Here is a 25331-nt window from a genome sequence, read left to right as displayed (position 1 = left end):
TAGTTAATCCTCAAACAGTGCTGTAGGTATATATTTTATAAGACAACGCCTTTTAATTAAGATGGAACTGAAGCATAAATTGATTTTATTATAACTTAAGCCTACATAGAAGCTAGCCTGATAAATCAAATATATATATATACACACATATATATTCTGTTTGTATCACATTTCATACATTAGGTGTTTTTGGCATCTGATGATCTACTGGAGGGCTTTTTTTTTTTTTTACCATTTACAGATTATATTCAAACGTTTTCATGATGATGATGGTGATTAGAGGTCTCATTAAAGTATGTTTCAAACATGATACAATAGACTTTAAAGAGTATAAGTAGCGGGTAAACTCCTTCAGGTAGAACTTTTGTTGAACTTATGCTATGCTGAATAGCTGGAGCAGCCCATAACAGAGGACTAGATTTGCACTAATACATAAATGTTTAACTCAAGTATTCTAAGGATTCAAATGCTTCAAAAAGGAACCACAAGCATTGGCAGGAGAGGCTTTCGTTTATTAATATTATGTACAATTATACCATCATAATGTCCGGACAATACATTGACAAAGTCAAAGTATGATCACTGGCTCCTGCTTTATTAAGATGCGTCTTACAATGCTTTAATTTTCACCTACCTTCTGAATCTCAAATCTTTTTTTTTCCTTAATTTAACTTCATTAATATTCTCTATTAATAATCCTTAAAGTGTATCTGAGGCACACAGGGAGAACATGAATAAAAGAAGTATAAAAGAAAAACTTAAGAGCAGATGTACTGTACTGTATGTAGGGGGTACATATCTATAAAAACACTGACTGCTGTTTGGAGCCAGTAGAGAACAGGAGATGATTTTTTTTATTTTTTTATTTTTTTACTTTTTTTTCCCCCTCAGGCTGTGATCATCGCCCCGGCCCGTCTGTCAGTGGTTGTTTTGTTTTCAGTATAAGGACTCACATGATTCTCTGACAACAACACTGTTCTTCCTTCACATTCGCTGAGATACGCACGGTACCAAGACAAAAATAGTCACGAAAAAAATTTGTCTGAAGTGCATTTTGGACTTCATTGTAAACAAAGACAGAATTGTCCAATGACGTCTCTCCCCCCGTTTTAACTTGAGAAGCAGTGTCTCTCAGGAAAAGTGTGTCTTTATGTGTGAATGAGCATGTTTGACGTGTTAAAAGGCTTCAGGTAAAAGTGGCATTTGTGTTTTCATTTGAGCAGCTGAAGATCAAACTTTTTTGGTCACTTTTTTTTTTTTTAATTTTACAAATGTTTGTGTGAAATCATACCAAAGTAAGAGAGTGTATTGAACTAATGCTTGAACTGAAATCATTTGACGGTAGTATGTGCGTGTTCAGGGCTTGTTCTGCATACAGCATTGTGTTTATGTGTGTAAACTCATACCTAAGTCATATATATTATGTACAGTAAAATGTCGCCGATTGGATCTTACATACAGTGAATACAGGGTGCAAACTGTGTCCCGAGCTGTGGGAGTGGTGCCTGTTTGTCAGACGTGTGCGTGCATGTTTGAAAGTGTGTGCATGTGTGGGTGTGTGTGCGGTTTATGTGCATGGCTCAGTTCCAGATCTTAAGGAAGCTGTCCCAGGACCCGGTGCACACCGCCATGCCGTCATCCGTCACACCCAGACAGCTCACACGATTGTCATGGCCGGCCAGGACTCCTGCAGGAGAAACCAGGAGAAACAAAAGAAGACTTGTTGCTGTCAAATGTTTTGCACTCCAGACTATGAACCAACTTTCAAAACACTCACACAACACAAAGCCACCCTGTGTTTATTACTGCTTTTACATTTAACACAGAGTATGATGCTTGAACAAAGATTTGTTTCTCTCCTTTAAAAAAGGCACTGGAGACGTCTGTATGCACTGGTAAGCGCGCCATGGAGCTCCAATCCACCAAACTAAGTCACAAGAAATAAACCACAACATTTTTTGTCCCTTTTATTTTGCACTTTAAGCTCTTTGTATCAAAATACAGCATTTTTTTTGTGCAAAGCATAAGACAGATTTCTGCTTGACAACTCTGGACACTATATTTAAAAGTTCCTGTGGACAGTTTTTATCTAACATGAAACTCCAAGTAGACATTCATCTAGGCATTGTCTGAGTTTGAGAAGGGTGGAAAAATCTCAGAAGGTGATTGGACGAATGTTCTGTTAGTCTCATTAACTTCCAACCAATCAGAGTAATAGAGCATATGACATGGTAGCCATGTGCATCTCCAAGAAAAGCTTTAGTGCATTTCTTTGCACAAAGACAAGTCGTCCAGTTCTGATAAACTGCCGCTGTAGCTACATCCTTATCCATCTTATTAAGGATGCACAATATTATTGGTCTGGTATCAGCAGATATATTGTCCATTTTTGTCCATATATACTAAAGACCTGTGTCAGTTGAGGTCTTTTTCTTTATTTATCCTCATTCTTTAAACTTTAAAGCGTTTTTCAAGGACTAAAGTTTGTTTCCATGGTCATCCTCAAACCTTATAGTATGTCCAAAAGGACTGATATTTCTTGTCTGAAAAGAAAATTTAAATAACAGCATCGATATTGGTATCTGCTAACATGAATCTGTAAATATCGGCATATCGGATATCGGCAAAAAATCCATATCATGCATCCCTATAACTTATTTTTTTTGTACAGCAAATATTTACGGCTGATAATGGCAGATTTGATTAGACAAAATATTTGCAGAGCTCTTCACATCTGCCAATACTGATGATTAACTTTTTCAGCTAATATCTCTGATACGGACATTAGACTGATAATATCGAGCATCCCTAATTTTTCCTTGTCTTTGATAAATGATGCTCAGGGCTGAGGTCATGATCATGATTAATGTTGGGTCTATATAAATATCAAAACTGAGAGAACAGTCTAGGCCTGCCCTCATTGTTAAGAGTCTTGAGATAACTTTGGTTATGAAGTAGTGCTATACAAATAAAGACTGATTTGATAAAAGCTCTATAGACACAGAGATAAATTATCTTTAAACCTGCTCTGTCTGCAACTGGCTACTGAACAGGTATGAATGTTCTGGTGCCAGTTTAGCCGAGTTGCTAGAGCAAGCGCTGTTCAGGTTCTTTAAAGATGGTGTGAGGCAGCAGTGGAGAACTCCAGATGTGGGGCAGATGTGATTTCTGCATAGAGAAGCGCTACCAAAGGGATGAGCATTTAAAATGTGAAAATAAAAAACATCTTTAATTCTTAAGCTATTTTGTGTCCCAAAAGTATTGAAACATTCAGGCAGAAAAAAAGGTTTTCAAAAAGAAAAAAACTCAGAGAAACAGCAGCAGGCAGGAAGTAAAAAAGACGCTGTCTTATGCCTGGATGAGCAGTGTCAAACAGCACTGGTGTACAGTCTGTTTTCTCTAAATAGTCAAGTTTGTTTTTGTCTGATTTTGCCATGGTTTAGCACATTTGATCTCTGATCTTACCCGTCTTTCCTCGTGGGATGCCAATCCAGCCAATCCGTCTCTTTTTAAAGGTCCAGACCATTTGGCTAATTTCAGTAGTGCTACTTGTTTGGCTACCAAACAGCTCTTCATTTGGTACTTTTAAATGTGAATTAAATAGCATCAAGGAGAAGGAAAGGAAACTGGCACTCAAAGGGAAGCTAACTACCGTGGCTCATATGAAAGAGCATAAAGCACACTTGGTCAGTTGCCCCACAAGGTTTATTCAGATGATAGTACATCACTCTTTCATTTTAAAAGCACTTTTGTGACAGAATATTATTTTTCATATGTCAGAGGGGCTCAGCTAGCATCTTAGCACAAGACTCCTCTAGACTGTTTTTTTCCTTCATGTGGCTAGACAACATTAGAAGCTAGGAGTTCTGTAGGACTGGGTAATTTGCAATATTGATAGCCTCCATGCCAGGTAAATCTGTGAAACTGTGGTAATAATCACATGTATGTAGAAATTTATGATGATAAATGCAGTATAGGGGTCCATTTAGAGCTGTAAAGTACAAGCTTTCCTTCATTCCTAATGGGTGACCCCCATCATGCATTCAGGATCACATGATTGCAAACAACCTATACAGAGGTTACAGTCCTAGATGCACTGGTCACAGGTTTGAATCCGGATCTTGGGTCTGTTTGGTGCTCTCTCTCCTATATTTTCTCTCTTTTACTCTTTAGCTGTCTTATCCATTAAAGTCGAAAGGCCCATAAATGGTCTCTTTTTTTAAATTCCTGAATCTTGATTGGGTAATTTGTAAAGGTTAAAAAAAGTTTCAATCATTTTTTTTCCTCAATTGCTCCCCATTTGCAAGCGTTGGAAAAAGAACTAATTATTAAATGAAATCAATTATGGTGACTGTTAATAGTTTTTGTCTCTGTGATTTGTTTTTGTTGATGGCTGTGGCTTTATATTTTTGTTCTTTAATTATCATTTTAAAATGGTATAATGCTATGAAAATTTATTACATAGAACTTTTTCTGTCTCTTTTGGAAAAACCAACCATATGAAAATGTTTTTAAAAAAAACACACACAAAACAAAAAAGATTAAGAGGATCAAATAAATCTCTATTAATTACTTCCTTACCTCAGCTTCAGGTTCAACTATAACACACTATAGAGCAGCTTTCTGACATCACACCTTCACACAGCCACTTCCTGTCCCACCCACCTGCTCTGTCTCCCTTCATGGCGTCCCAGATGTTGCAGTTAAAATCATCATAACCGGCCAGCAGCAGGCGGCCAGAGCGGGAGAAAGCCACAGAGGTGATGCCACAGATGATGTTGTCATGGCAATAGACGCTGAGCTCCTGGTCTGCACGCAGGTCAAACAGCCTGCAGGTGGCGTCGTCGGAGCCAGTGGCGAAGGCGCTGCCGTTGGGAAAGAACTGAAGAGGAGAGGAGGTGAATCAAACAGTATTTCTTTAGATATTCCAGGATAATGACAGATGAATAAATAACTTATGAGTGATTGAAGGAGATTATCTTTCACTGTGCCACTGATCAGATAACCTGCCGTGTGCCTCAGTCCAGACTCCAGCATGAGTCGGTCTCAGCTGGAGTCTGGACTGATGGCAGATGTTCAGATATGGTGTTAATTGATAATCTTGTTAATCCTCTAGTGTGCTCCCAGGTTAAATCCCTCCCAAAGCTGGAGACAAGACAGCGTGTGACGTTGTCGAGACAAATCCTGGAGCCGCTCTGATGATAGTGTATTAAACCAACCACAGGACAGGGGGACAGCCGACATGACAGATAAGGCTTAAAGACTGCTGTGAAGATGAGATCCACAGACCCTTTTAGAAATGGATGATTCTAACTAAGCATCTGTTATAAGCAGAACAAATTATTTATTATACACAGTTACTGTGCAAAAGTCTTAGGCTACCTTGAGATCTGTTGTTTTTTGGTAATTTATCATGCCATGTCTTTTGAAAAGTGCCTGATTGTGAGCGGTGTCATCTTAAGCAGGACAATGATCTCAAGCACACTGCCAATTCAGTGAAATTTGGTTTTCACTTGGATACAGTGCATTTAATTTAGAAATTATTCAGACCCCCTTAACTTTCATTAGTTTTGTTATGTTGCAGCCTGATGCTACAATCCAAAAATTATTTTTTTTATTCTTATTAATCCACACTCAGTACCCCATAATGGCAAAGTGAACACAGAATTTTAGCATTCTTGATATAATTGATGATAAAAACTAAAGTATAACATTCACATGTGTATTCAGACTTTCTGTAAAAACACTTGAAATTTAGCTCAGCTTCCTCCAGTTTCTCTTGATCTTTCTGAATGTTTGTACACCTTGATTGGATTCCACCTGTGGTTAAATATATTTTTGGACATGATTCGGAGCCAGAGTGATCATTTGGTTCTCGGTCACCTTTCTTACGAAGGCCCGTATCTGTCGATTGCTCAGTTTGGCCATGCAACCAGCTCTTGGAAGAGTCCTGGTTGCCTCCTCTCTACTTGAAAGGCATGGGCACACATTCCCAGAAGATTTGGAGTGTTTCTGTGGGAATGTGGGCCCATTCATTCTGTATGGCATTTATGACATCAGGCACTCATGCTGGACAAGAAGACCTGGCATGCAATCTCTGTTCCAGTCCATCCCAAAGGTGCTCGATGGGCTGAGGTCAGGGCTCTGTGAAGGCCAGTCAAATCTTCCAAACCAAACTCATCAAACCATGTCTTTATAGTCTTTGCTTTGTGTACTAGGGCATTGGTTCCCAACCTGGGACACCCTAGGGGGGTGCGAGGCTTTGTCTGCCCTGAGGTTGTTGAGATTAGATTGGCATATAACTTAGATCATGGCAAACTTTTGCTTAAATAGTTTATACAAATGTCTTTTGGTGTAAAAACATATATAAACCTACTTCTGTTGGGTTTTGTCTATGAAACAATAAAAATTGATGTTGATTTTTGACAGTACTCTATCATTTTTTTCATTCCTGTGGTTCTTAGGGGGGCTCGGTTCTTCTTAGGTATAAGTAGGGGGGACGCCAGGAAAAATGGTTGGGACCCACTGCACTGGGACACAGTCATGTTAGAATGGAAAAGGGCCTTCCCTAACCTTGCAAAGCAGATGGATTCGCCCGTTTCAGAGTTTCTTACTGGCAAATCCATCTTGCAAAGCTCCCATCTGAACCGTTTGGGTCCGGTTAGAAAGTGGCAGGACCAATCAGTGTTGAGGGGCAGTACTTTCAGGCGCAGCAGAGATGTGACATATGCAAGCAGCAAGAAGAGGCCGGTACAAGTATGGTGGAAGACATTAGTGTGGATGCTGCTAAAATCTAAGTTTTATCAGAACTTGATGACATTTCTGCATTAAAAGAAGAACAAAGATCAGCATTGATTTTACTCGTTGGTAGTGCAGACCTTGGTTTGGGGCTACGACGTCAAGTATTTTGTTGCTCTGATTGGCCCGTAAAGATTGACAGACCGTTCATCCAACACTCTGTCCTTTGTCAAACGCTGTCTATTGAAGGTTTACCTGATGGATGTGTGAAACAAATCCATTTGGCGTGTCAGGTTAGGCCTGCCCCAAACTGTTGCCACAAATTAGGAAGCACAGCATTGTCCACAGTGTCTTGGTATGCAGAAGTATAAGATTGCCCTTCACTGGAGATAGAGACCAAGCCCAAACCCTCCTCCACCCAACTTCACAGTTGACACAATGCAGTCAGACAGGTGATGTTCTCCCTGCATCTGCCTAACCCTGACTCACCCATCTGACTGACAAACAGACAAGCAGGATTGGTCACTCCAAAGAGCATGTTTCCACTGCTCCACAGTCCAGTGCTGGTGGCAATTACACCTGTCCATCTGATGCTTGGCATTGGACCTGGTGATGTGAGGCATCACAATACCATGCTTCAAGTAACTGAGCTCTTCAGAACGACCCGTTTAGTATCACAAATGTTTGCACGCAGAGTCTGCATGGCTAGGTGCTGGATTTTATACACCGGGTCTGATTGAAACACCTGAATTCAACAATAAACGGGTGATGCCAAATACTTTGTCTGTATAGTGTATCAGACAGGAAAAGTTTAAGTCTATCTCAGCCCCTTGACCCTCAAACACATCACATCTGTCGCAGTGATTGATTGCGCATCTCAGTATAATCTGTTGTATCTAGAATTTATGGCTCATTGTTTAACTAGTCTGATATAATGACCACTGTAACAGATATGAAAATCATGATCTTGGCTGAAGTCTCTTAGTTGGTTTATGAGAAACAGATTTTTTTTAAAATGGAAAAATTAAGCACAGCAGAGACAAAGTGATGTCCTTTCCAGTCTGAAACCCAGTATACTGATACTGATCAGAGCTGCCAGGAAGGAAACAACAAGCCGGTCACCCCATCCATAGAAGATGGATATGAAATAATTTATGGAATATATAGAATGAATTTAGGTACAGAATGATGACTGTAGTGCTGAGGCTGAGAAAAATGGAGGAATTTCCCCTATATGACCATCTTCTGTTTAAATGTGTTTGTCTCAGTTATAAACACCTGTTTGTCCATTGGTGTTTCTGTATTTTTATGAATGGAAAATCACCTCATGTTCTATTTTTGTATTTTTCTCTTAGTTTTTATGATTGTAATCAAAGAAGTAGAAGAGAGGGATCGCCGTGCAAGTTATCAAAGCAAAGATGGCTGTCCAATCTTCTTTTATTCTCTGCGATTCCAACTCAAATCTATAAAAAGAAAGAAAAAAGGAGGCTCCGCTCTTCCCATAAAGCAACTCCAGGGCATTTGCTGTTAGATCTGTCTGATGCTGTAAATGCTCATGGCTTTTAAAGTTAATTTTCTGTTATTAATTTATAAATCAAGTAGAGATAACCCCCATGACATCATCAGAAATATTTTTAGGACCAGGCAGAGCATCCACAGAAAAAAATGGCTTCTGCTGTAGGCTGATGTTATAGTGCAGGTCACATAGAAAACTGCTAAATAACCCTTTAAGCTGCCTGTGATCTCAAAGAAAAGAATACAATTTTACAAGTTGTAGTTTAATTATATCCCCCGTGTCGCCCCAAGCGCACTCACACAGATGGCGTTGATGTCCGACTCGTGGCCCGTGAAGGTCTGCCGGCACATGCTGTCTCTGATGTCCCACAGTTTGACCGAGGCATCGCAGGCTCCCGACACGAAGGTGCGAAGGTCGGGCGACAGGGACAGGCTCATGACGTCGCCGCTGTGGCCGGAGAAAACCGTGGTCTGCTGACTCGTTTCAATGTCCCACAGTGCACTGGGGCGGAAAACGCAGAGTAAAGACACAGATCAGGTAACAAAAACATGTTTAACTTTTACCTCTGTGTTTTGTTCTCTGCTGCTCACCATGTGGTGTCTCCAGAACTTGTGATTATTTGATTGTCATCAATGAAACGGCAACACGAGAGATAACCTGAGAGAAGAGAAGGTGACAGAGAGTTCACAATCAGATCCTGGTAAAATTCAGAGTAGTTTCCCCTGGGTTTGTTTGTTAAGGGTGGCAGCCTAGTACTCAAACAAAGACATTTTTATTTACATGACTCCAACTTTGTCTTTAAACGTATATTGACTTCATATTATCTGAAATTAAATTCATATCATATTTTAGATATTTTAATGTATAATATATGATTAGTGGGGGTGAAAAATAATGATCCTTTGTGTAGATGCACACTACATCATGGAAAGGTGTCCATCCAATAATAATAATAACCCCTCTCTCTCTGCTGATGAGAGGGAGAGGGGTTATTGCATGAACATATTTCACATATACCTCCCACAGAAAGCATTTGGGAAGAGTTTTCTTAAAATTCTCAGTAGGTAATTGGATGAATTTTCTGTCTGTCACAGTCACTACAGGCCAATCAGAACAACAAGATAAAATGAGGTTGCATGCACGCGCAGCTCCGATACAACACTACTGTAATATATTACCATTGGAACATGATATGGATAAAACTAATGGCGAGGTCGGTCGAGAGAAGAGCAAAAACATTTTCTCTGTCAAGAGAAGTGTACAGTGTGGCTCTTTGCTCTTGCTTTAATAAAGAAATGTGGCACTGGGGCGCAGGTGGCCTAGTGGTTTAAGGCGCGTCCCTTGTACATGGCCAGCCCGGGTTTGAATCAGGCCTGTAGCACTTTCATGCATGTCTCTCCCCAGCTCTCTCATCCCTGTTTCGATTCTATCAACTGTCCTTCCACTATCAATAAAGGCCCCAAAATAAATCTTTAAAAAAAAGAAAAAAAAAAAAAAGTGGCACAATTCTGATAGAACTAGGGCTGAACGATTTGGGAAAATAATAAAACTGTGATTTTTTTACTTAAGACTGCAATTGTGATTTAATATACAATTATTTACTATATTTCTTAAGTTCCTCATCCCATGAATTTTCCAACAAAAACAAGCAATAATTGATTCTATACTATAACCAACCCAATATTAGATTAAACTAGGGCTGGACAATTTTGAAAAAAAATATCTAATTGTGATGATTTTGACTCATTTTGCAAATTGGATATGAATTGTTGTATTAAAGGGAATGATATTTTTAATAAAATTCTAATATATAATTAAAAAAAACATCCAAAAGAAGAAAATATGATTTTTTTTGTACACTATTCTAAAATTATGCCACTAGAATGAATGCACGATACGTAATGCAAAACGTCTCTGCTGCAAAAAAGTTTTAAAATGGTGTTTTGACACAAATTTCAGGTTAAAGAAATATTGCACCTTCTGCGATTTGAAAAATTTGCGATTTCATCTAATTTGCGATTTACTGCCCAGCCCTCAATAAAACTAATGCTTTTTCATAGCTATGTCTGAGCTAAGAGCTTTAGCGGTACCAGCTATTGTATACACTAGCTTACAGAACAACTTTACCCCACCTGAAATGATCACAAACCCATGCCGAAGCAGGTCAGAAGAAGAGCGAAAACATCTTTTCCATCATGACAGGCTTTAAGCATGGCTCTTTACTCTTGTTTTAATAAGTAAATGGTCTAATTGTGATAAATCTGACGCTGTGGCTGCATATTAGCTAATCTCTCCACCAGCACCAATTCACACTGTAACAAACACCCCTGTAACTTTGGCAAACTCATGCCAAAGCAGCTCAGAAGAGTGAAAACACCTTTTCCATCATGAAAAGCTTCCAGTGCTTTTCTTTGCTCTTTATTCCATAAAGAAATGCGGCACAGTTGTGATGAGACTGCTGCTATACTAAAGCTACATCCAAGCTAATTGCAGCACTAGGCACAGCCACTACTAACAGCCTCCAGTTAGGGCTGAACAATTTGAGAAAATAATCTAATTACAACTTTTTCCTGCAATATTGCGATTGCGATTTAATATGCAATTATTTAGATTCCTCATTTTATGTGTTGTTTGACAAACAAAAGCAAGAAATCATTCTATATTATAACAAGCTCAATATTAAATAAGTTTAACTAGGGATAAACACTAAACAAAAATATATCTTATTACGATTTTGGCCCGTATAACCAATTTGATATCAATTGCTATATTGAAGGGGATGAAAAGTAGAACTACTGTTAAACACTTGAAATGAATGTTTGAATAATGTGTAAAGCACAAAAAAAGAAAAAAGACTGTATCAAATTGGTATTTTGACACTTTTCAGGAATATTGCACTGTCTGCGATTTGAAAATTGCAGCATGTCAAATTGCGATTTAATCTAATTTGCGATTAATTGCCCAGCCCTACTTCCAGTACAACTTAATGCTGCCCATAGCTGCTGCTTTGTTCTCCTCAAACAACACTGATTGGCCTGACACAAACAGTGTCTTGCTTTGCAGGATGGATTTGCCTGATGGCAGACATGGATTGAAATACTTTGTTTTGCAAAAAAAAAAAAAAAGACATATCAGTCAACACCAGGGGTGTCCAAACTTTTTTCACTGAGGTCCACATACAGGAAAATATCAGGATGACGGGGCCATTTGATCTACCTAACATTTTGTATTAATGTTAGTACAACCAATCTAAAAATGCAATCTAATATATTCTTAGTGACTAAAGAAAAAATAGCCTTCATCACAGCTTTCCATTGATAGATCACTAGACAGACACCAGTCATTAAGAATCTTGGTTGGCTGATCTAGGGATGACTGTGGATCTGCAGGTAGAGTGGATCACCTTGCAAAGTGGTAGGTCCAGTCACATGTCAATGTGTCCTTGGGTAAGACACTTAACCCATGTTTCCTTGTGCAAAATGTGTATGAATGGCATGGATGGGAGCCGCGTGGCAGACATTGCTACCAGCTTTCAGAACAGCTAACCCCTGCCCATAGCTACCGCCCCGTTCTCCTCAAATGAAGCTGATTGGTCCAGACCATTTTCGGAGCAGCATTGGAGCGTTGAAAGGCCAATTTGCTTGACAGATGTTGAGACAGGAAAATCCATCTGCTTTGCAATGTTAGCTCACAGGGAAAATTGTTAGAAAATTTCAGGCATGTGTAAAAAAATTAGATTTCTTCCCGGTGCAGAGTGGATGTTGTGCATTGTGTGATGCATTTCATTGTATGATTTGATTTTCTATACATTTGTGGACTTTGTTTTGCAGACATGCTCACATCAGTCGCAGTACCTGTGTTAAACTTACAGCAGCCACAGTCACACAGACAGGAGTGGATGTCTCAGCTCATTAAGACTGTGTTGCCCTGCGATTAATTAACCATGTAAATGAAATCTTTATTGTTCAGGGGTTTGGGAGCAGGAGTCTCCCACGAGACCGGCGACTGCTGCTTAACTGAAACGTGTCCTCAGCCTGACTCCCAGGAAGACTCAAATAGAAGTGGCTCAGAGTATGAGGTCCTCTCACCTGTGTGGCCAGGTAGTTCCCTGCTGACCCTGACGTTGCCTTCACGTGTCTTCAGGCAGTAGATGGAACAGATGTTGTCCAAGCCTCCACAGGCTACGTAGTTCCCAGAAGGGGCATACGCGCAGGTCATCACCCAGGACGAGCGGAGGGGGATGGCATGGATCTAAAACAGGAGAGGTGTCAGAAATGACACGTAATTAACCTTTGGAATAAAAGGGAAGCTAAGGTAAAGGCTTAATAAGGACATAAAAGTAGGTTCATTTTACACTGAGAAGCTAATGGTCATTCTACTGATAATGCTGCAATGAGTCAAAGGAAGCTGTTTTATTATTCAAACACACTCTAACAAAAGGAGTTAATAACCTTTTCATTTTAGGCTGAGATGAAGTGACTATTTATCCGATGACCTGGTGAGAAGTAGCTCTTACCTTGTTAGTGGTGTAGCTGTCCCAGACAATCAGTTTTCCATCCTGCGAGGCGCTAACCAGAAGCCTGCAGAAGAATAAAATCAAACATCCTTATCTTATCTTTGTCTCTAACTCTTACTGTTGACCAAGCAAACAGCGTTTAACAGTTACACAGTCAAAAGTTACAAACCGTTGGCTTTGGTATAACAAGTTATACTGCATTCAGAAAGTATTCAGACCCCCTTCACTTTTTCAAATTTATTATGTTGCTGCCTGATGCTTCAATCATTTGAATTCCTTTTCTCTCATTGATCTACACTCGGGACCCTTTAAAGATAAAGTAAAACCGAATTTCAGAATCTTTTGCAAATTTATCAAAATCAAAACTCTGAAATATCACATTGACATAAGTATTCAGACCGTTTACACAGTTATTAGTTGAGGCACCTTTGGCAGCAATTACAGCCTTGAGACTTTTGGAATATGATGCAACAAGCTTTGCACACCTGGATTGTGGGATTCTCTGCCATTTTCTTAAATCCCCTCAAGCTCAGTCAGGTTGGATGGAGACTGTCGGTGGACGAACATTTTCAGGTCTCTCCAGAGATGTTCAATAGGGTGGTTTATGGTTTAGTTTTTGCTCTGATATGCATTGTCAGCTGTGAGGAGAGGTGTGTGCCTTTCCAAATCATGTCCAATCAATTTAATTTACCATAGGTTGACTCCAATCAAGATGTAGGAACATCTCAGCAACGACTGGGAAAAATGGGAGGAACCTGAGCTATTTGGTGTTACTGCAAAGGGTCTGAATACATATGTAAATGGGATTTTTCCAGTTTTTCTTTTTTAAAAATTTGCAAAAAATTCTAAAATTCTGTTTTCACTTTGTCATTAAAAGGGTCCTGAGTGTAAATTAAGGCGAAAAAAATTAGTTTAAAGGACTATAGCATTAGGCTGCAACATAATTGAAACAAGAGAGGGGGGTCTGAATACTTTCTGAATGCTATACATATGTATGAAAACTAATGCATTACACCAAAATTTTACAAGGTCAAAACATTCAGATGAAAGCTTGAACACATACTGATACACATGAAAATGTTTGAGCCAGTATGAACTCACCTCGAGTCTGATCCCCAGTGCATGGCGTAGATCTTAGCAAGGTGGCCCCTGAGGGTGCGTCTCGTCCGCATCTGAATCCTCCCAACAGGATCCAGACCGGCTGTTATCTGAGACAGTGCAGAGAGGAAACTTAAAAATGGAAATTCACCCTTCAGTTAATAACTGTGGCTGTGATGGGGGGATCTGCGGTTACGCTTCTTGAGATCAGGTGTGGACTAAAATATCAACTTGTCGCGTGATACATCCTCAAATCACTGGTGTCAAATACTAATATTTCATTTTCTTAAAAAAATACAGATTCTAACTGGATTTCCCTGCCAATTTGAGTCACTATCACTATTTCAGGACTCCTCACAGTTGCACAGCGACATGAAAGAGGATAATGTGAACTGAAGTAGGTTCAGAAAAGAAGTTGACAGATAAAAGAAGAAGACAGCAGTGGAAATAAGAGGAGATAAAACCTAATCAGAGGTGAAACTGACACCAAGCTGAAGTGAACAGACACAGTAATACTGCACATTTTATATTCTTTAGTTCATCAGATATCATTTACACCTTTAAATGGTTCTTTCATTACACACATCCTTGTAGAATCACTGTAATGTCATATTGTTTTTATCATGGGCTGCATTGTATTCTGAGCGAGCCTGTGAATCTCACTTATTTTCAGTAGGGCTGTCAAAAGATTTAATTTTAATTGTGCTTAATCTCAGAAATTCTGCAGTTAATTGTGATTAACCACACTTTTAAAAATTCCACTATTTTGCATTCAAAATGTTTTTTGGGCTGGCACTTTTGATTTTTCTAAAGGCTTAAACCAAGGGTAATTGCCTTCCTGTTTGGACACAGGCCTGCTTTTATAGGTAGATCAAAGCAGTGTTAATTTCATCCACTAAAACTATAACTAAAAATGTTTGTTGACAGTCTTTTTCCATTAGAAAGACTAGACTAAGACTAATATCCCCAGTGACAAGACAAAGAACACCGTGATATATGACATCCAATGGCTTTAAGACAGAAGCAGCTGCATGTGTTTAAAGAGTGTCCCCATAGCCTAAAACTGGTAAAAGTCTGTCCTGGACTTTTTCTATTTCTCACTGTAAGGCAGGACTTCAGCCTGTAAAGAAAACCCAGCTGAGGCCTTTTTTCCCCAACTCAAAATGAAATGTGAGACATAAAAGACAGATTGGGATCCAACCAGATATTCAGGTATGTTATGTTTTGGACACATTCAATGTTTGCATCATCTAATGTGGTCAACAAAGCATTAATGGGCTCAATGTTCAGTCTAAAGAGTATCATATATTTTGAATTTTGGGGGTTCAAAATTAGTTTGAGATGAACAAGAGCTTACTGGAAAAAGTTAATGGAAACCCACTGCTAATTCTTCACATATTGCTACCCTAATTATAGGTGTTAAAGCCATATCATTAAAAATGGGAGATACATTTACGGCCACGGCAGCTTTAAATTTGTTTTCTATTTGTTGTTTTGTTGTTTCTCTTGTTCCTCTCTTCCTGCTTTTCACCAACCCCTACCCGTCCTACTGCTCCTTTCCAAACCCTGCATTGCTTCAGTAGATGACTGTCAAGAGACAAGAGTCTGGTTCTGTTCAAGATTCCTGCCCTTTAAAGGCAAGATTTTCTCACCACTGTAACGAGGCTAAGTACTGCTAGTGCTGAGCTCATGGTGATTAATGCTGGTCTTTATTATAATAGGCCACATGAAAAGTTACTGTCTAGACCTGCCCTCTTTGTCGAATGTCATCAGATAACTTTTGGTTATGAGTTGGCGCTATTCAAATGATTGATTGACACCATATCTTGTTGAGTAAATTTATTCTAAACCTAATATTAGTCAATATATAAAGGAGACTTTACTGTATTAAAAATTAGGGATGCACAATATTGGATCGTTGCTGATATTCAATATACCAATATTTACAAATTAATTTAAGCCAATACCAATATTAACCCATTATAGCCAGAAAATTTGAATTTTTTGAACTGAAATGTTTATTTCACATTCTACTGAAACCCCCCCAAAAAACAAATTTCATTAAAATTATTTTTTTTTTATCTCATTTGATACATGTGGGTGTTTTTGGTAACTGGTAATCCACTTGAGGGCATTTTTATCATTTATCAGATTGTATTCAGAAGTTTTTTTAGTAATTTACGATCATATTGATTAGACAGAGGCATCATAAAAGTATGTATCAAATATGATGCAACAGGCTTTAAGGGGTTAATACAGATACCGATATTTAAATGTAGTTCAGACTTAAGTCTTCAGTCCTTAAAACACAGAATTTGAAGTTTGAGGATAAACAGATTAACAAATTTCAGTCCTCAAAACACACTTTACAGTTTGAAAAATAAGGACAAATAAAGAAAAAGTTGGTCCAGCCTAAAACTCCACTAACTAATGTGTTCGTATATTTATAGCTGATATAATCAGATTTTCATAGCCAAAATATTAGTAGTAAACACCAGCAGAAATGTTCATATCTGCCAAAACTGATAATTCAGGTTTATTTTAAAGATTATTTTTTAGGCATTATGCCTTTTTATAGGAAAGCTAAAGAGAGACAGGAAATTTGGGGAGAGGATGGGGGAAGGCATGCAACAACAATGCACTGAGACTGGGGATTGATCCTTTGACCAGTGCATTGAGGACTATAGCCTCTGCTTATGGGGGCCCTCTATCGACTGAGCAACACCCGCGCCCATATAATTCACTTTTATCGCTATTATTTGCCTTTACCAATATCACACCAATAATAGTGTGCATCCTGACCCTAAAACCTGCTGTATTAGAATGTATTACAGGAATCTTTAAGTATTATAAAGTGTTGCATACTCTGACAGCCTTACTTCAAGGTCATTAAATCATGTAACCTGACACACCAATTGGACTGTTTCATATAACTTTTGCAAGGATGTATTTCACATTCATGTGGGGAAGCTCCCAAAGGAAGCATTTGGAAAGGGCGGGGCTTTTCAAAGAATTCTTGGAAGGTGAGTGGAGGAAGGTTCGGTCCGTCACATTCATGACGGGCCAATAAGAACAAGATAAAATGACATCATACACATGCACTTCTCTTGAGCTGACAGGTTACCGCTGCCACAGATAGTTCATAGTGGCACTACTCCGAGAATAAAATTGATGCTAGGCCAATCGGGAGATGTGCAAAAATGTCTTCTCTGTTAAGACTAGCTTTGGGTAAGGCTCTATGCCAGGGGTGTCCATACTATGGCCCGGGGGCCAAATGCAGCCCTTGGCCCATTTTTAATTGGCTTGCAGCAAATTGTAAAACATTAATGAAAAATAGCCCACATTAGAGCTTTACTGTGGGGTATAGTTGATCTGTTTTCTAACTGACAGACAAGTAAAGAGAAAGTAACACAAAACTACACTTGTCTGTCAGTTAGAAAGCATAGAAAAATTATCATTTGTGAAGACAGTATGAATTTATATGGATAAGTGTATGTTTTACTTTCAGCACTAGGAAAGGCTACCATGCTAATTCTGTAAACAAACATTTTGACACAACAATTCATAATGTATTTTTTTTCATGACGTAACTTTAAAGCACATCAGATTACCTAAATTGGACAGGACAGACTTACTTTGATTTCATAACAGGGAGGTATATGAAAGTGGCCCCACCATCCTTGAAATTTTCTGTATGTGGCCCTGGGTGGAAAAAGTTTGGACACCCCTGCTCTATGCTCTTGTTTTAAAGAAAATGTGATCCAGTTTCGATTAAACTGCCGCTTTCCGACAGCTACATCCACAGCAGCAACCACTGGATACCCGCTAACACTACAGTCATAAACTCATGCCAAAGATTCTGATTCTGATTGGACTGAACAGTGCTTGGTTCAGGACAAACATTGTGGATTGGAGCTCATAAGGATTGATTTGCCTAACAGACAGGGAGTCTGCATCCATCTGCTTTACAAGGTTATAAATCATGATCCCTGCACATGTTTTGTGTTGTCTTACCACAATGATGGTCTCTGAAACAATGGCTATGTATAAACGCACACTCCTAATAAATAGTAAAACCAAAGACAGTTTTTGAAGCCAAGTATCAGACCCCATCTCTTAGCACATTCAGATGTTCTTACCTGTGTCAGGGTTGAATCTCCACACGCTTTCCTGGCATCCTGATGAAGACGGAATTACAGGTTGAAAAACAAACACAACCTGTAATAATCATCAGTATTTGCGTTCTACAGATGAAAACTAAACAAACTATTAAAATATACAGCTTACTCTTATCTGGTTCCTCAGCTGCTCGGCCTCCTGGCGAAGCTGCTCCAGCTCACTCATTTTGGATTTGTCTCTGCAGTCACCTGTTAAAATAAACAGGCATGGACTTAAATTAAGCATCATCTAAAAATGCATAAAAATAACTGTTAATATGTATCAGGGAGGCTAGCTAGGATTAGGATGGATTCATGCCTTTCATAATCCAGTAATCCAGGAATCCACTTTTAGCAAAAATGAACCAATTAAAAGAATAATTTGCTTTAAATACCATTTGTTCCAGATTTGTGAGAGAATATCTTAATTAAAAACACATATTAATCTCTGAGGTTTACTGACCCACGCAGTGAGAAATAAACTTGTAATCTGTTTATGTCTGTGCAGCTATGCCTGCTTTTACAGAGGAGAATAATCTGACTAAGCTGCTATCGAGCAGCCAGCATCGCTACCAGGCAGCAGCAGATACTGAGCGAACACTCCCTTTCTGAAAGCAGAGGGAACTTGTTACACCATGAACCCACGGCAGGTTGTGTACAAAGACAAAACACGTGCTAACGCCACACAGACATCTTTACAGTTGTCTGGTAATCTTAGGCACCATGGCTCTGAAAGATTTGCATAACATGCAAATATGCCAAAGGCTGGCAGCAGATCCTTTAGCTGTGGGCCAGCTGAGGTCACACAAACACACACACACACACGCACACCGTACATCACATCACACCCTCAGAAGGAAGCAGCGTTTCCTGTAACTGTCAGGGGCACAGTAACACATTCAAACAGGGAGCTTCTATTTGCATATGAGAGGCAATTCAAACCCACGATAAGGCGGCACAGCAAACATGCATACAGTGAATGCTGCACAGAGAGAGAGCAATTAGCTACAGTAGGTCACTGTTCCCTGGAGGGACCTGCGACCAGATGGATCACACGGCACTAATGGAGGCCAAAAGGGGTGTATCATCATGGGTCTCAGTCTCCTGGCACAGCTGCTCATTTAGCCAGCATGGAGGGGGGTGATGCATCAGAGATCAGGCCTGGATGGGTCCGGCCAGATGCTTACATGCATATTTTTGATGCATGTGAGTTAGAGTTGTTTCAGTATCGATACCAGCTAGGGACGTCTCAATAATGGAATTTAAATTTCAGTAGGATATCCGTACAATATTATACTGATACATGCAATACAGATATGTCATAGGTACCTAATATTAATTATTACCTGGATTTAAATAGCAAAGTTTGCTGCTAAACTCCTAAACACTGTCTAATTTGTACAAATACACTAGCAACATCTATGCAATGGGAAAAGCTTTTTTGCTATTTAGCCAGTGCACTCTCTTCCTCTTGTGGCTGAAAATATGACCAGAATATCCAAAAATCTTTTTTAATTTTCAGTACCTTATGAGACTGTTGATAGCTAAAATAAATGAAATTGTATGGTTAAAAGCTTAGGGTGTCATATAGCATCAAAGTATCTACCATTTTGATATCCTGAATACCAGCAGCTAAGCTGCTACACCAGATAGACTGTTTCACATTTCCACTGCATGGGATATATCTCACATCCATGTGAGCAACAGACCATAGTCTGTTGTTGGGAAAGGCAGAAACTTTTTGGTAGGGGGACAGGACAAACATTCTGTCTGTCACATCATTTACAGGCTAATCAGAGCAACAAAACATATGACCTAGGAAGTGTATCCAGCTGCAGAGTGAACTAAATACAGTAGTAGCTATCATTGCTAACTAATATTGGAGCTAGTTGGAGAAAATAATTTGCGTGAAAGCCGGTCAGGAGAACAGCCAAGGTGGTCTTTTCTGCCCAGAAGCGTTCAGTGCAATTCTTTCTTTTAATTTAATAAAGACATGTTTTCCAGTTCTGATAAAAACTGCCCCTATACTACAGCTACATCCAGCTAATCGCTACACCTGTTGCCATTGTTTACCAGCTTGCTGTACAACTAAGCCCCACCCATAGCTCCCACCTGGTTCTTAAATGACGCTTAATGCTCTATTCGTTTATAGACCGGGTACAATTTTTCAGATTAGAGCTTGCAAGTCTGATTTGCCTGATGTCAGACAAGGAGTCTGGCTATCCCTCTGATAGTGTTGTTATCAGGCTGTAGAGTTACAGAATATGGCCGTAAACCAGGCCGAACAATGACAGTAGAGTTGACACATTCAAACGCAGATGCCCTATTGTTATATGTTGTTTTGTTTTACACCCAACAAGTGGAACGAGTGGTTAAATGGTTTTTAGATTTGGTAACACAGAGGGACTCTGACATGCTAGTTTTTTTCTCAGTATGTAACGCAGTAATCAAACAAGGTATTTTTAAAAGTAACACTGCCTAACACTGATCACCATTAGGGCTGGGTATCATCTGGGTTTTTACCAATGCAGATGCTTAATCAATATTGTTTAAAAGTGCCTAAACAGTGAATCAACAGTGTTATAAATGTTGGCACCTGAATTAAAGCTGTCTGAGTACATGACTAAGAAATAGGTTGATAATAAAGTTTAAAAAAACAGGTCTAATTTCTTTATATTATGTATTTTGTGCATTTCTTTGGAGTGAAGGGGTACTGAAATGAAGCACAGAAATCTGTCTTGTAATTTGGTACAGTAGATTAGGGGTTCGAAAACTTTTAAGCATGTGACCCCCAAAATAATGATACCAGATACCAGGACCCCCACTATCCCTGGACGTGGTTCAAACATATTTGTAAACAGCAGCACACATTAAAAAACAGTCATATGCAGACTTAAATATTTAGGATTTTTTTAAACATTACTTTAATTCTAGCATTAAATCACTGATGACCATGGTTTATATTAAACTGAACTAATTCCAGGAATATATTTCTACAATAACTGATAAAAAGTACAATTTCAAATAATTTAAATGTATTCTTTGTTTTTTGGAAGGCATCTCCCAACTCCCCATGGGTCCAAACCCCACTTTGGGGACCACTGCGGTAGGTATCGGATGTACTGGTACCTGTTAGCAGGCCTGCCCTAAGGACTGGCTTGCCCCCTAACCAGTTGTGATTTATTGATTATATCAATGTATGTATGTTAGATAGTCATGAAGATGAAAAGTGTGTCGAAACTGTACTGGGTTCTGATGTTAAAAATATATATTCATGCTACTTTATAACCTGCCCAAAATCTGTTTCAACCCATTTAGCCACTTCCTATTGCCACTTTTAACCCATTTGTGCCCCTTATTGCCACTTTTTGCCCATTCTTGCTGCTTTCCATCCTTTTTTCACCACTTCCCAATGCCCCTTCCAACCATTTTTTTTTTGTTTCACCCATTATTGCCACTTTTAACCTACTAGTGCTGCTTTTTCACCTTTTTACCACCTTTGATGCATTTTTGCAACTCTTCCTTTATTTCTTTTCCATTTCTAATGCATTGCTGCCTCTTTGGTGATGCAATTTCACCCATTTCAACCGTTTTTGCCACTATTGCCCTTTTTTTTCTGCTATCCTTCCATTTTTTGCCACATTATTACGCCCGTTCTCAACCATTTTTATGCATTTTCCCAATTATTGCCACTTTTTTGCTGCTTGTAAACCATCTGTACTGCTTATCACTGAATTTTTTAACCTATTTTTGAAACTCTTCCTACATTTTGCCATTTCTAATCCATGTTTGCCTCTTTTGTGCAACATGTTTTGCCTTGCGTGTTGCCACTTTAACCCCATTTGCCTCTTTAGGCGCAGTTCTGCCACTTTTAATCCATTTTTGCATCTCTTAATGCCCCTTCTTACCCATTTTGCTGCTTTTCCCCAGTATTGCCACTTTTAACCCATTCGTGCCGCTTTTCACCTATTTTTGCAGCTCTTTGTCCATTTTTGCCACGTTTCAACCATGTATCGATTTTTTTTTAACTCTAACATTACTTTCCTAATGGTTTATTTCAGTGCCCATTTAGATTGTTAACATTATCAATAAAATGGCAATTTGTTATAAGTAGAGGTTTACATTAACAAAAGGCTGCAAATCTGTTTTTTCTCTGCTTTGATAAAAGTGGTTGCTATTCAGGTTGAAAATAAAATATGGTTATCACGGCTTAACTCTCCATGGGCCCCCAGTGTAGCTGGGCCCCGGAAAACTCTCCCCTCTATGCCCCCTAACCGGCAGCCTTGCCTGTTGGTACTGGATTTAAATACTCGTCTTTGATCACCATTCAGCTAATATCAAGCTATGATTTTTGGTCCATATTGCCCAGCCCTACTTGCACTGATGCATAGCCTCAGCATACAAGAGGCTATAATTATAGAAGAGGATTAGAATAAAGCATCAGAGCCTGAACATTTTAAGGGGTGCATGTTTTGCAACCAAAGCAGACATAAAGTCAAAGAACAGGATGCAAAGTGTACAAGTGGCCCCACCCCTTTTGGATGCACATCTGATGTGCAGCTACACCGACATGGCACGGCTACAGCTGCAGCTGGAGGAGAGTCAGAGCTCAGTCAGCCTCCATCCACTGCGTGTTTGACAAGAGTAAATGTTAGGGTGAGAGAGGCTGCTCACTCCTCGGTTAACTAACAAACACAGGCAGGAAATAAAAGCCGCAGGGAGAGAAATAAAGCGAGCACAAGCCGGATTCAAATGTCGCCTTGTATTTCTGTGTCTGCAGCACTGAAAGCTCCCTAAACAGGCACTCAGGCCCCATGAACGCAGCCTACATCACATATTGATCAGCACAGAGGCTGATGAAGGCTTGTGCCACATCTTGTTTCAGCCCCTATAAAATGCGGATGTAGCTTCATGAATTTAGTCGAAATGATGCCATGAATAGGCACATCATCACCCAGCCATCTTACACTCAATAGGCTGGCCTACAGCTGCTGTCACTGCGTTTGATAATGGGCGGCTACCTGTTAATTCTCCCGATGATTTTGCTGCTTTTCCTCCGCCGTCAAAAAAGTCCACTTCGAAACTCCCACGTAGGATTAATCTAAACGTCTCTTCCAGTCATTAAAAAAGGAGCTGCAACGGGGAAGGTCCACTTGTGTCACGATTAAAACCAAATCCTTCAGCAGGCAGGCAAACGGAGGAGGGCTCCACACATTTCCATTTTCTCTGCTTTAGTGGAGCTCCTGAAAGAGATGAAAATCTGCTGCTGGGTTGCCCGTTTCCTCTCCGATCAGCCTCCCTTTTCACGCCCGGGAAGTTCACAAAAACATCCTCGTAAATAAACACAATTCGCCCCCCAAAAAAGAAGCAGCTCAGAGCCTGGCTCGCATCAAGGACTGTCCATTAAACAGCACAGAGTCCGTTTTACTCCGAGTATGCTTCTCGTGACGTTATCCTCGCTTCCTTCCTCTCTCTGGTTTCCTCCTCCCTCCCCTGCCGACACTTCATCAGGACAGACGCCTCCAAAGCCCACTATGAAAAGTCAGGAGATATGCTAAGCCTTTTACACAGCTAAGAATTACAATCAAAGAACAAAAACCTGCAGAAAAATCCAACCAAACGGCGCCGGTGAAGGTTGAGTTAGGCTTTCTGTCAGTTAAAAGAGAAGCTGCCCTCTCGGTCACTCATCCACACGGTTCCTTTTTTTAATATCATCACTGAGAATCAGGCTAGCAGATCACGCGGTGAGCGCTTGCAGGAGGATCCTCAAATCCGGGCATAAAGCATGTGTCAACCACACCCATCTCTTAAATACTAATAAATCCCATGACCCCCCTCTGATCACACCGCTCTGCAGGCTACGTAGAGCTTTAGCCCCTTTATTGTTACACATTTAGGCAACTGTTTCGTCTAAGCAGACTGAGTTTGTCTTGTTGTTGGATGCTCTAATCATGGACTTTAAAGCTCCTATGAGGAGTTTTTAGCTGGTTATGAAACACTGAAATTATTTTCGATGCCTCTTTATGACCTGCAAAATCAAACAAGACAATTAGCACATTAACAGTCTCCATATTGTTATTTTTAGTGTCTGAACACAGGGGCGTAGCTATGGATTTTGGGCCCCGAGAAAGAATATTACACAGGGCCCCCCTTAATCGCCAGCCAAGCAACAAATGTTGTGTTTTGTTGTTGGTTTTTGTTTTTTTTTACAGATATCTATGCATTTTGATGTATTTTTCAGCCATAATTTCCCCATTTATGATCAGTATTTTTACTATGGTTAGACTAAATTTACTTGCATTATTTTGCAGCACTGGAATACAGCACTTGGACATTTTTAACTGATTCATTTAGTCACTTTTGATTCAATAATGACACTAATTACTAAAAAAAAAACACTTTCCATTGCAGGCTCCTCAAGGGCACCTCCCTACTGTAGGCCAGGGTAATCAGTACCCCCCCCCCGTGCTACACCCATGTCTGAACCTCCTGAGCCCAGAGCTTTTATTACCTCCGCCAAGGAGGTTATGTGATGGCAGGGTTTGTTAGTTAGATAGTTTGTTAGTTTGTCAGCAACATAACTCAAAAAGTTATGGATGGATTTTCATTAAATTTTCAGGAAATGTCAGAAGTGGCATAAGGAAGAACTGATTAGATTTTGGGAGTGATCCAGATCACTGGATCCAGGAATTTTTGAAAGGATTCTTTACTATTGGGAGATAGGGCTAATGGTGGAGGTCTCCGCTGTTACCACTTTACACCAAGAGATGGTGGACATGAGTAACTTCAATCCCAGCAGCATTTTTGGGTGTGTTTCTATTCAAAGTTTTGGAGTTTATAGAGTTTGAAAGACGCACGCCCAGTTGAGGAGACAAGTCGGAGCATAACAGAGAGAAAGACAGCGAATTATAGCGAGAATACTCACAATGTTGGGAGGAATAGAGGAATATTCACCCTCTGCCATGACTTCCAGTTGTCCGGTGAGACCATGGTTGAGACTGTCAGTGCATCTGTTGGCATCAGCAGGCAATGCTTATGCCGTGACAGTTCACACATAATGAAGCTAATGTTCTGCTTCACCATGTTTCCACCCCCATCGGGGAGGGTGTAATTGGCAAATGCTGTGGTGGGGGGCATGTGGGGATGGATCCAAAATTTTTGTAAAGGATTCTGTGCTATTAGGAGATAGGGCTAATAGTGGAGGTCTGCGCTCTATGAGTGCCCTTCTAGTTTGTAATGCATCTCTGATAGATTTTAACATACCTATAACTAAACACTATCTCAACAAGTAGTATTTTTATGATGT

At 39.7% G+C, this 25331-nt stretch overlaps 1 protein-coding gene across 1 annotated transcript; it reads right to left on the bottom strand.

The window, feature by feature from the left end:
- Positions 1-472: 472 nt before the first annotated feature.
- On the bottom strand, positions 473-23710 carry gnb2 (guanine nucleotide binding protein (G protein), beta polypeptide 2). Its single transcript, XM_041801921.1, has 10 exons — positions 23047-23710; positions 18156-18235; positions 18008-18046; positions 13872-13978; positions 12771-12834; positions 12343-12505; positions 8845-8911; positions 8554-8755; positions 4666-4882; positions 473-1687 (listed from the first exon to the last, which is right to left on the bottom strand). The coding sequence occupies exons 2-10, from the start codon at positions 18210-18212 to the stop codon at positions 1581-1583; spliced, it is 1023 nt and encodes a 340-aa protein (XP_041657855.1). The 5' UTR covers positions 18213-18235; positions 23047-23710; the 3' UTR covers positions 473-1580.
- Positions 23711-25331: the final 1621 nt, after the last annotated feature.

This window comes from Cheilinus undulatus, linkage group 12, assembly GCF_018320785.1.
Source record: "Cheilinus undulatus linkage group 12, ASM1832078v1, whole genome shotgun sequence".
Taxonomy (NCBI): Eukaryota; Metazoa; Chordata; class Actinopteri; order Labriformes; family Labridae; genus Cheilinus; species Cheilinus undulatus.
The sequence above is the reverse complement of the archived record's forward strand: the minus strand, read 5'-3'. Positions and strand labels throughout refer to the sequence as shown.

What these genes read in the sequence shown, in the direction of transcription:
- gnb2 (XM_041801921.1), bottom strand. Translation starts at nt 18,212, where the DNA reads ATGAGTGAGCTGGAGCAGCTTCGCCAGGAGGCCGAGCAGCTGAGGAAC. An exon ending in AGCTGAGGAACCAGATAAGA is followed by an intron (nt 18,047 to 18,155) that starts GTAAGCTGTATA and finishes CGTCTTCATCAG; the next exon opens with GATGCCAGGAAAGCGTGTGG. An exon ending in GAGATTCAACCCTGACACAG is followed by an intron (nt 13,979 to 18,007) that starts GTAAGAACATCT and finishes GCACTGTCTCAG; the next exon opens with ATAACAGCCGGTCTGGATCC.